We start from the raw sequence: 12,548 nt of genomic DNA on the forward strand, positions 1-12,548 counted from the left end.
TTATCATATGGAATAATCCAACATGCGAGCTATAAAGCTCCAGGCATAAGCCTTCACAGCGGCCTTGATTACACTCTAAATATTCAGCTATAAAGCTCGGCTACTAAATAAAGCTAATGAGAAGCATCAAGCTTAATGACTAGAACCGGGGATTGGAATTTACCATCCGAGAAAATCGTGTTAAAGCTAGACGGACCAAAAATTCCACTAGAGTCCGAAAACTCCATCACCTCGAGGACTGAAAACCTGGGCTCATGTAAAGGAAAAAGCACTGACCAAAAAACGGACGATTGCCATTTCGGAACAACAAGACACCCATGAGCGTGGCACGCCTCTAAATGAAAAACCGTGCATGGAATGAGGTAGATAGGCGGAACAAGCCAGTTGTTGTCATGGGACCAATCGACGCTAAACGCATCAACCGCTTGTGTGCCCGGACACCAGAACTTGGAATAAAACTTAGCACACTTGGCCGAATTGTGAGAAGCGAAACAATCAGCTGAAAAGGGGCCGAACAATGAACTCATGCGAATGAAAAAGGCATTGGACACGGTCCAGTCATCATAGTCGACAACTCGACTGAGCAAATCTGCATACTCATTAAGTTGCCTAGGAACCCACTCGACTTCAAGAGAGACTTGGTGTGAAGCACAAAAATGAAAAATATCCAAAGCTATCTTATGAAGCCTCAGAGACATGCTTCCTTTGCGAGTTATTATAGCGGCGTTGTGATTGTCCGTATAAATCTTAACAATCTTACCCTCAATAAGCGGTCTAAAAGACTTAAGTGAGTAAATAATTGCTAACAATTCACGGCCATTGCTATCCGAAACGGATTCAATAGTAGAGAACGCTTGAAAAAATAATTCAAATTCAGCACTATCTAGAACAAGAGCATGACCACCGCATGCAAAAGCGCTAGCATCAGAATGAATAACGACAATGGGCTTAGAATAGGAAAAAAGAATCTTGTTATTCAAACGCACGGATGACAAGAGCCAGAACTCAACTTCTACGAGGCATTGTTGAAAAAAAAAACTGATAACAACGAAGGTCTAACTGAGTGTCCCATTGTTCTCTAAAATTAACAGCAGACTGCAAAAATCTGGTCATAATGATGGCAATATTACCGACCACAGGCGAAAGTGAAATTATCTTACCTACACAAGAGGCCAAAAAACGAGGTGTAACTAACGGCAAACGCGACTTAAGTTCTTGCAGAGAAGAAATTAACTTATCAATTCTAGGTCGAGGGATAGAAATACTCGAATCCGCAAGGTTCCAGACAATGCCGAGCCATTCAAGCGTTTGAGAAGGGTGCCAGACCGATTTCTCGGAACTAGGAACAATACCAGCGCGAATTAAGTCTGCACGAACAACCTCAGCTACGCGCTCGGCCGTAGCCAAATCTTTCTCGCAAAAAATACCGTCATCTAAATGATGGTGATATCCGGACTTCATATCGAACTTAAACAAAAAACCATTCTGAACGATAATTTGAATAAATGACTTCCAATCTTCCATGCGAAACTTCTGCTTAGGAATGCACTTGTTAACATGCCGAAGATCCAGTATGAGTCTAGGTTTCCCAGCGGAATTATACGAAACAGACAAAGGATTTATGACAGTCGGCGGAGCAAAAACTTCAACAACTAAGCCTAAGTTAAGCAATTCTGCAATAGCATCAAATACGAAAGTGGGATCACTAAGGGCGGACTTATTATTAGGCAAATGAACCCTAGTTGGCAAACTGGAGAGCGGGATAGAGTAACCTATATTACTAACATCCAGAATCCAACTAGGAGCGTTAATATCCTTCCAAAACGAAACATGAGCTTTAAGACGACCCTTTACTACAGGTGGGGTAACACCACTTTCGTATTCATACAAGTTACGCTTATAAAAGTCTAAGACAGTATCATTGTCATAATTGATAACAGACTTATCTTCAATCAAAGCTTGCATCTCTTGGTCGGGTGTAGCACAATCAATGCAATTATCACATGAAGTAGTAAGAGAACCAGAAAACGCCTCACTGACTTCACTAGCCAAGTTCTTAAAAAAAGGAAGGGCTACTGGCGGCTGGCTGACGTGGAGCTTGTTGTTGTGCCGGGAGTACCAAACTGGGGGAAGGATTTGGCGATGCGCACAGGGCAATCCCTCCACCAATGCCCAGGGGCTCCACAGTAACGACAGGATCCTCGTTGCTGTTCGTTGGGACGCTGTTGGCCAAAACTGGAGCCATACTGCTGGTAGCTTGGCTGTCGACCGGACCAACCGGCTCTCTGGTCGAACGAAGGCCTGTTGTAGGGCGCAAAAGCGCCGCGACCTCTTCCTGAAGGTTTCTCAGCATACTTGTGCTTGTTGGCTCTGGTTTTTTCTCGCAAAGCTTCCCGCTCGGCGGCCCTAATCTTCTTGTCGTCCTCCTGATCGATAGCTACCGGCGAGCCCTCGTAATGTTTAACAGTGGCCCAGCCACCCTCAGAGGAATCCGCAATTCTGATCTTACGATTTCTGTCTTAGATAAGCGATACGGCGTGTTTTATATGAAAGTTCGCGTCGTCGGTCTGTGGAGCAGTAGGGGTTAAGGCCAGGCTTGACAGTGATTTATCGAGATGCTCCTTGACAGAAAGATTGAATTTGTAGTTCCGTAGGTTACCAGGGTGAATGAGCTTGACTTCGGATTCGGTTTTTAACTGCTTCGACAAAGTTAGCGCTTGTTCAGCCGAGTCGGAAGACTCTTTAAATAAACTTGTGAGACTTGATTTATGGGCGTCAAGCTCGGTCAGTAGAAAGGATTTGAAGCTTTCTAGATCCTCTTTAGTAGCCATAAATATACCATCGATTCTAGAGAGAGTTATTAGTAGAGCTGGAAGGCGTCAAGTGAATAACGCGACGCCAAACAATGTATAATAAGGACATACTAAAGTCATGTGACCAAAAAGGGAACAAAAGAAACAACAACAATCTCGTTAATACCGAAAATAAATTCATTCCTTCTGCGGTAACTAGGCCAGCGATGACGAAATGAGGGGAGGCTAGATTAGCATAGATACTTCGTGTAAGAAAAAGGCCTGAGTAAGGTCGCAGCAAGTACACTAAAAAAATACACACACAATGGTGCATGGACTTCCTGGGCACTGCACAATAATGCACGTTGTTAGGAAAAACGACGAAAAAAAAAAAAAACAGTTCATTTTACAACTGGGCTACCACAGGTACCCCAGTAACAAACAACGCAAAAACCCAGAGGCGTGAATCGTTTTAACGATTTTAACGATTTTACTTTAAAAGTACTAAAACCAAAAGAACGAAAACTTTGCTAGCATTTTACTTTTTTTTGCAAACTAAGGGAGTGTTCATTAAATACACAAAGGGGGGGGGGGGGGGGGGGGCGGGGAGGTTGCAGGATTTTTTTTCCTCAATCAGTTATTTGCAGAATTTTTTTTTCCAAACCCCCCCCCACCATCCTCCAAAGTCACATGGTCCGCCCCTGAGGACGCCTGTGAAAAAGTATACCTTTGTATATATTTGTTTTTGAATATTTTTCTGTATAAAAAGGGATCCAATGCCCAACGTATAAGACATCGTTATATCTTTTTGTGGATTTGCATGCTCCACTGTGGGTAAATCCAGTTGTTATATACTGAAAGCTGGAAGTATCTATATTATGGTTTATAAAGACAAAAGTATTAAACATTGGTCATTTGGCTTAATATTCAATCTGTATTTTTGCTACTAACAAGATCATATCAGTAAAATTAAAGCTGAAAAGTACGGCTCCTAAGAGCCCCCCCCCTCCCTTTAGAGGACGTTTTTTTCGGAGCATCCCTCCTTTTGGTTGTTAAAAATATTCGAACCCCCACCCTTCAATAACCCCTTCCCCCCTTGGTGTATTTAATGAACACTTCCTAACAACTTGAATTGGATTGAACCGTAGAAAATCGATTGACGTCTGGTGACAAATGAGAGGCGCATGCGCACACGGATGGAAAACTTTTCTGACAAATCTAGCTTATAATGTGTCGACCAAGGTCTGATGTACAATATCCTATAGCTTAATTGTTAAAATTTTTTCCAGTAGCGAACAAGCACTTCGGAGAATAGTGAATTATACGGGTTCACCGTTGCGTTGCCATAGAGAAACAGCAATGTAAACACATGTTACGTTTTTTATAAAGTTCATCCCTAGCTGTATGGCATGGCCAAATAGTTTGATGGACCGATCCCTGTAGCAAAAGATACGAGTTGTGATTGACAGGATGGTTGGGAATTCGGAAAACTGCATCGCATCTCAAAAAATACCTCTTTCTGGTGCTTGCATCTAATCGAGGTAGATAAGGACGCTTTTGACAATTCTATTCCCTAAGAATTGTAAGATAAGTAATATGTAAGACTAACGGGAAAAATAGTGCTACACAACTACTCAACTTGTCCCGCAACAATCAGAAAAATACGATGTTCTTGTTTATGATACACTTTTTGATTATGTTTATTTATAAGACCCATGTGTGCCCATATAATAGTTTAACATTAATAGTTAATATTTCATTTTTAACTTGAGCTTGTCATTGCCATTTTCAAACAGTTGATTTCTTGCTGCCCTGTAAAAAAAGAGAAAGATGTCATTTAGCATGGACGACCAGTAACGGAAAAAAAAATAGATATTTCGTTTCAAGTAAAGTACAGAAGAAATCATACGCAGCTTTTAAGAAGCAGATTCTAGGTAGCGGCCCCTAGAGCCCGAGTTCAAAATGGCCGATTAATTAGGCTCGACTTTGTACCTGAAGTCCTTATTCTTTAACGTGCTATTTGCTATTTGCTTGTTGTTGGTACAGTTGTTGTTCGTGGTTGTTGCTGTTGTTGTTGTTGTCTTCGTGGTTGTGCTGTTGTTGGTATAGTTGTTGTTCGTTGTTGTTGCTGTTGTTTTCTTCGCGGTTGTTGGTGCAGTTGTTGTTCGTGGTTGTTTTCTTCGCGGTTGTTGTTGTTGTTGGTACAGTTGTTGTATTGTCTTCGTGGTTGTTGCTGTTGTTGGTACAGTTGTTGTTGTTTGTTTGTTTGCTTGTTTTGTTTGTTTGTTTGTTTGTGTTTTTTTTTTTTTTTGGGGGGGGGGGTGTCCGGACTTACCTTAGACACAATTGTATCTGATCTCGATGTACTTGTATGTGCCGACACACGGATCCCCGTACACCGAGTTCTTGGCCTGGAGTGTGCACGAGTTTTGCCCTTGGCACGCGGCAGTGATCGTCGCAGAGCTGGAGACGCAATTCGTGGTTTGTATGGAGGCACTAGGGCAGGCTTCAGACCCGGGGGCTGTTCGACCGTAGTTCGCGTACGAGACGTCAATTGTCTTACTGGCTGGGCACTGGATTGTACGAGTGTGGTGCTCGCATATTATGTCTGGTGAAGGATAAATGTGCAGGTGTTTCAGTTTGTTAGTGCGTCAGCTCATGAGGACGTCATCCCTGATTTAACACGCTCGAGGCATGGATATTATCATCTTTTTCTTCTGAAGCTGATGTTATTAATATATGTATTAGGATTTTAAATGCGGAGCGCTTGCTGTAGGCATTAAATAACAGGTAAAAAAATAGCTAATACATAGTAATGACGACGTTGAGACCAAATTTGCAACGCTTTTCTATCATAACTTAAAAGTACTTAACTGCTAAAAAATAAATATCTTCAGAGGCGAACCATGAGATTTCAAAAATATTTTAATTCGTTCCGCCATACTTTGTATAGGTCCCAATATCTCATTTTCCAGCCCACTTTTTTCAGCCCACATGCCCCCCCTCCCTTGCATCCCTAGAACTTGAAGAGGTAAAAAAAATACGTAGAGCTTACCTTTAAATCCGTTAATTCTGTATACTAAATTCGCCCAGTTCTCTCCAACGCCATTAACGCAATGAGATGATGCACCGTGCATGCTATATCTCGAGGCGGCCGAGACATCACTCCAACACTCGCCATAGAACTGAACACCAAACATGTCGGTGAAGCCTTCCTCGAAAGCCTCCCTCGCACATGCACTGATGACGTGGGTCATGTCAGGCCAAAGTGCCCACACTATTTCTGAGCGGTGGTTGTGGTAGAGGGTACGGAGCGAGCGGTTAGGGGCGTCTTCGTCATTGTAACATCCGACATGTCCGAGTGTGGCTGTTTTGCCATCTCCAATGCTCACCTCTATTTCACCCTAAAGTAAAGAACGATACATTTTGGTATAAATCGCAACCTCCTCTCTCCCACGAACACGTGTGTGTGTTCAAGCTAGGAGACAGCATAAACTGGCCTTGTCTCAGGGGAGTTAAAGCTGAAATGAAGGAGTTTTCATAAAAAAATCAAAGCATATAAGCAGAAGTGGAGTCTAAACGCTATAAAAGGAAAAAAAAAAGAAAAATCTTGTAAAATATAAACAGTAATCAAAGTTACTGTTTTAGTTTTTAGAGTTTTTAAAATTTTGTGGCTTTTCGAAAATGCAACGCTCTTACACGTATGTTATCAAGAAGCAAAGGGAAACATGTTTACTAGAAGGAAAGGGAAAAAAGCAAGAAGCAAAGGGAAACATGTTAACAAGAAGCAAAGGGATACAAAAAGAAGGAAAGGAAAACATGTTAACAAGAAGGAAAGGGAAACACCTTAACAAGAAGCAAAGGGAAACGTTAACAAGAAGCAAGGGGAAACATGTTAACAAGAAGCAAAGGGATACAAAAAGAAGGAAAGGGGAAACATGTTAACAAGAAGGAAAGAGAAACGTTAACAAGAAGCAAAGGGATACAAAAAGAAGGAAAGGGGAAACATGTTAACAAGAAGGAAAGGGGAAACATGTTAACAAGAAGCAAAGGGATACAAAAAGAAGGAAAGGGAAACATGTTAACAAGATGGAAAGGGAAACACCTTAACAAGAAGCAAAGGGAAACGTTAACAAGAAGCAAGGGGAAACATGTTAACAAGAAGCAAAGGGAGACATGTTAACAAGAAGCAAAGGGATACAAAAAGAAGGAAAGGGAAACATGTTAACAAGAAGGAAAGGGAAACATGTTAACAAGAAGGAAAGGGAAACATGTTAACAAGAAGGAAAGGGAAACATGTTAACAAGAAGCAAAGGGATACAAAAAGAAGGAAAGGGAAACATGTTAACAAGAAGGAAAGGGAAACAATTTAACAAGAAGCAAAGTGAAAAAACGTTAACAAGAAGCAAGGGGAAACATGTTAACAAGAAGGAAAGAGGAACACGTTAACAAGAAGCAAATGGAAACATGTCAAACAGAAGCAAATTAAACATGTTAAAAAGAAAAATGAGGAACACGTTAACAAGAAGCAAAGGGAAACACGTTTACAAGAAGCAAAAGGAAAGCAAGAAGCAAAGGGGAACGGGTTAATAAGAAGCAAACGGAAACATGTACCGTTCCATAGACGGTGATCAAAACAGAGGCGAACACAGCGCCAAGCGCTACCAAAACAATCCTCGAGGCCATGTTGTTGTGCAGGGTGTATAACTGAACTGGGTGTGACACTGTCAGGACACGGTGAAACGGTTAGGAATGGGACGTCTTATATAGGTTACATTGGTCATTCACAAAGTCATTTGTATGATTAATTTTGACGGCCAGCTTTTCTCGTTAGCTTCATTTTCGCTCATAGATTACAGATTTATCATTGGTAACTGAATGGTACATGACATTAATTCTATTATTTTCATTTCTGATATAATCCGATGAAAAAAAAAGTCGAATACAGACAAAATGAACACCAAGTTTTAGTGGATAACGCAGCCCTAGCGCCTTCATCGGTTAAAATTCCTAATAATCCAGGTATTAAAGAAGATACTCAGACGTTGGCAGGCACACCCAGGTTTGATATCATTTAGCTAATGTTTTACCGCCATTCTTGTTTCCATGGGAACGATAGTGTTAAATAAAAATTCAATTAGAAATAATTATGACACTAAGGTAGATTTTTTTGGTATCGTCAAGTTTCTTTTTATTTATTTATTTTTTTACAGATTTTATTTGCAAACGGAATTGAAATGTTTTTTTTTGCGGTGGCAGAAAGGGCGAGGCTTCTCATCGTGTGCTTGCGCCACTTGAGATAACATCACACTCAACTTGAAACGGTGTTGTGCTCTTTGCGCGCTCATCTCAGAAAGGAATTAAGCATTATGACTATCATCAACATTAGAAAACAGTCCATTCAAAATATAAAAGAAAAAAAAAACAAGGTAATACAAACATCTTCTAGAGTAGGTAAAAAAGGCCTAATACCTGACGAATCAAATCTTTGTTTTTTTCTTAAAAATATATAATAAGTTTTATTCAGTTGAGACTGCTAGTGTAAACTTGTGGGTTTTTGTCAGGCCTTCTTTTACAAATTTCAGATTAAAAAGTCTTTTAAATTTAGAATATAGTTTAACAGGGTGCTAAGTGTGGTTAAGGGCCAGTAGGGTTAAAGATACACAAAATACATGGGCCACTATGGATAATCACACACTTAACCTTGAAAAAGCTCTCATTAATTTGTATCCACTTCTGTGCCACAACAAAATTACCGACAAATACACAAGAAAGCTCGATGTAACGAAGGCTATTTGTCGTCATGCTTCATAAAGATTCAAGAACTTCTCCTCGGTCGTGATGTTATTATCTCACTTTACACTCAGACATGTCTCTGTGTGCGTCTTTTATTTCAAAGCCCTTAAAAATATTTCCGAGATTTCTTGCTTTCATCACGACTCACGACTCTATCGTTTTGGGTTGTTTATTTGTGTAGTTTAAGAAAAACTACACAACGATAACCTATACGGTAAAATAAGTTATCATCTATGCAAGAACTGTAGGCAGAAACCCATTGTCCTGATAATGCTAAACTTCCCCACATGGATTTTTTTGTACCAAACACACAGAAAGAGTAGTGGTCTGTATTCAGACATTTTATGCACTAGTCATTTGGAACCCCCACCCTCATGGTCCCGGAGAAGTGTGGGGTTAAGGTGGCAGTTTAGAGCACTTTTGAACGAGAATCTGTCCCGATGGGGTGGGGGAATTGACAGTTTTTGACTCTAAGACTTATCCCCACCGTGGGGGTTTGGGACAAGTTAATAGTGTCAAAAATATCATGTTAGTTTCTGGCTTGAGACTCTTCTGTAGCAAGCAATTCCATGTATCAGCGTGTGGCATGCTGCACGGCGACATGTGCAAAAACGAATATTGAAAAAAAATAATGCCAGATGAATATGATTTATTTTACCATCTTTTTTTGTAACTGTTATCTTCATAGTAATTGGTACAAATGTACTCGCTAAAGTGTACTGGTTTTGAAAGATAAAAAAGCTTATTTCAGATGACTTGTTGTCGAGTAGTTGCCTATAATTTGCATCCCAAGGGGTAGGGGCATTAAACTGTTGTTTTGTCCCGAGGGGGTGGGGGCTTCTCTCGGTTTTGTACAGGGTCAAAGTCTAACCCCCCACCCTTCCCCGGGTGCGGACACCAACTCATTTTTTTTTTATCGGAGTTGACCTTTTAGTTGAGTGAAGGGTTATTCCGAATAAAGGAATTATAAATCTGGGGAAATAAATGAAATTGTAGGGATTAGAGTACCGTGGGGCATGTCCCCTAGCCCCCTAACATGTGCTTAGAAATTACATTTTTATAAGGACATTTGCGGATTGGCGCATCCCCCCTCAAACAGCGCTTTCAACGCAATAGAATCTTGTAATGGAAGACAACTATCTCTGGGGTCTTTCTCATTATTCGCATTTTTCGCCTACTCGGTCTTCTAGAATAAAGGTCCAGTTTTGGTTGCTCCGCTCCGTTATCGTCACATGCAACAAATTTTAGATGCAATTATAGATCTTGTTGATAGGTTTTATGTTGCGGTGGACAAATTATTACTTGTACTACTTCAGCTCATCACACAATATTTAGCTAGCCCATTAATAGCAGTATACTACAAAAAACACCCAACGTTATCAAACTTCACATAGAAACGGCTTTTTTGCTAAAATTGATGTAGGTTTGTTGTCTTATGGAAAATCAAAATTTGTATAATGTATTCATTGGAGGTTCTGTATTTCGTGGTGGTTAATAGAAATGTGTCAGAAAACAGAATATGGATTTGGTGTCCTTGTAGAGCGAATAAAATCTTCAAAAAGATACGAGCATCAACATTACTGTCAGAAGCGATACCTCGTCTCGTCTCGCGCGACCTATAAGGTAAAGTTGGAAATTCGATAAAATGATTACAGCAAAATGTGTATTGTTCAGTCCCCGCCAAGTATAAACTAAAACAATTATTCTCCTCAGGCTCAGCGAATAGCGGTGGATAGTCCCCGAGACGGAAAGCTTTTTAACATCTTCACATCGCCTTCGGGGAATAATTGTTAAATATAGAGATATATGGTGGACCAAGCATGGAAACGAGGCTTGTGTCGGACAAGCAGTTCGATTATCAATGGCGAGTTTCGCCTCGTTCTCGCGCCTCGTTGCGCTGACCTTTACCCCACGCCATGGTTCCCCGTGTATGTAAGTTTGTAAGACCATCTTTATTGAAATTACACTCGTGTGCATTATTTCAGCGATTAGACGCACCGTATTAGGGGCAGTCGGTCAGCGATTAGCGCCTTCGATCGCACACACAAATATTCCAAAATATTCAGTGCCTCGTTTGTTAAACGATAAAACGCGCAAGAGCGCTCTGATAAGAATTGGAAATTGAAATACATTTTGGAGGGAAACGGAAATGCATAGTAAGGGTGCGATAAGTGGGTCGTGTTGGGCTGAGAGGAAGAAAATTAAAAGCGTCATTCGGTGACTTTATTGCTCCTTTTTTATTGTATAACACTTGATTATCACAATTTCTTCATTGGATCACGTTACCTTTAAATTTATATCATTTTACATCTTTGTTCACTCTCGTTTTACACTCACCTATGCCAATTTCGGTTCGCAAAGACGCTTTATATTTCCCCTGTAACAAATAACAAAACGTATTAAGTAAAGGAACACCAGATGCCTGAGAAATTATAAAGAAGAAAAATATGTTTTTTTAGAGACAATGAAGTTGGTACTAGACACAATGAACAGATTTAAAGAAAGCCAATCATGCAGCCATTTTATGCTTCCGTTCAATGGCGAGTCACAAAAAGCATCCATTTCAATCGGCTACCTCAAGCGAGTAACCAATACATTTTCAATCAAATATCACCAATAATGTTTCAGGCTTCATTTGTAGTTTTTTTTTTTTTTTTTGAGTTACCCTGCAAATAATCCATTGTATTTTCAATAATAAGCAACAACAAAAGAGTCTGAACAACATTCTTTAATTTTACCTTTTTTTGTATGCCTTTTGTATGCGTCTTTACACTGATAGATGCACAGTGTACAGTGTTACACAGATAGATGCACATAATTTTTTATCTAGTAGGGCTAGAGCATTTCAAATTGGTGACTTTTCCCAAAATTTATTTGGGATCAGTTTGGGGTAAACAAATTTTTGATATGTGTAGCCTGGTAACCATGGCAACCAAGTTTTGAGACATAGGTTTAATGAAAATAAGGCAAAACGCTTTAAGTAGTTAAGATCAACTATTAATACGACGTGTTTTGAAAAAACACAATACAAAATTACTTTTCTTTTTAGGGGGGAGGGATGGTGTTTTTTTGTCAATTTTTGACCTCAAAATAGTGCTTGTAAAAATACCAAAAAAACATTCGTATCCCCCTGAAATCATTAATATAACTTGAAACGAAGATTGAATACTGTCAAAAAGCTTTACATTTCGCTACCCAGTTTTTATTGATTAAAATAAATAAGTTTTATTAAATCCAATATGGCGGCTCCAAGGTGGCGGATGCTGATGTCACAGAATTATCAAAAATCGCAGATTTTTTAAAACTAACATCTGAATTTGGCAAAACACTTTTGATACTCCTCTATTGTAAATAAAAAGTAAAAAAAACCTTTTTGGAAAAGATATTTAAATTATTACTTTAATTAAGAGTTCGCAAACTTGTGCTATATTAAATGTACCATGCCAATCAATGACATCACAGATGTCATATATTGTTGTCATAGAAACAGTGTCACTAATAATATATGTCTACTGCAATATAATAAGATTATCAAAAAAAAAGACATACAGAAATACATATCTGAAAAAAACAGAAATACGTTTCTGCTCATTTAAGTGACTTCACCGTAACGTCACAAAGACAATTATTTTGAAGAATATCGGTGGCTTATTGAATACGAAGTGATTATGATTACTTATTTGGATTTGGGATGTTCTATGCAAAAGTTTCGAAAGATAGGCTATTTATAACCATATTTTGTTCCTCTTTGTCAGATAATAATTCTTTGAAAATTTGGTCATAATAGCTACAATGGTTCAAAAGTTACTGATGGGGGGCCGAAAGAGCCCCTCCACACCCCCCTCCCCCAGGTCAGGGGAAGCCCCAAAAAGCCCGGTCTGAATAGGGTTAATAGGGTTAGGGTTATGATAACTTATTTGGATTTGGGATGTTCTATGCAAAAGTTTCGAAAGATAGGCT

The 12,548-nt window shown here is 39.6% G+C and overlaps 2 protein-coding genes across 2 annotated transcripts; both read right to left on the minus strand.

Annotated features, from left to right (window-relative positions):
- Window positions 1-1,447: 1,447 nt before the first annotated feature.
- Window positions 1,448-2,831, minus strand: LOC116611462. The gene is made up of 2 exons (XM_048722074.1): window positions 2,660-2,831; window positions 1,448-2,518 (listed from the first exon to the last, which is right to left on the minus strand). Exons 1-2 carry the CDS (start codon window positions 2,829-2,831, stop codon window positions 2,073-2,075), a joined length of 618 nt encoding a protein of 205 aa, XP_048578031.1. The 3' UTR covers window positions 1,448-2,072.
- A 1,633-nt stretch (window positions 2,832-4,464) lies between these two features.
- On the minus strand, window positions 4,465-7,523 carry LOC125559732 (beta-galactosidase 9-like). Its single transcript, XM_048721306.1, has 4 exons — window positions 7,407-7,523; window positions 5,848-6,196; window positions 5,128-5,400; window positions 4,465-4,604 (listed from the first exon to the last, which is right to left on the minus strand). The coding sequence occupies exons 1-3, from the start codon at window positions 7,476-7,478 to the stop codon at window positions 5,129-5,131; spliced, it is 693 nt and encodes a 230-aa protein (XP_048577263.1). The 5' UTR covers window positions 7,479-7,523; the 3' UTR covers window positions 4,465-4,604; window position 5,128.
- Between the last annotated feature and the right edge of the window lie 5,025 nt (window positions 7,524-12,548).

This window comes from Nematostella vectensis, chromosome 14 (genome assembly GCF_932526225.1).
Source record: "Nematostella vectensis chromosome 14, jaNemVect1.1, whole genome shotgun sequence".
In the NCBI taxonomy this organism is placed as follows: domain Eukaryota; kingdom Metazoa; phylum Cnidaria; class Anthozoa; order Actiniaria; family Edwardsiidae; genus Nematostella; species Nematostella vectensis.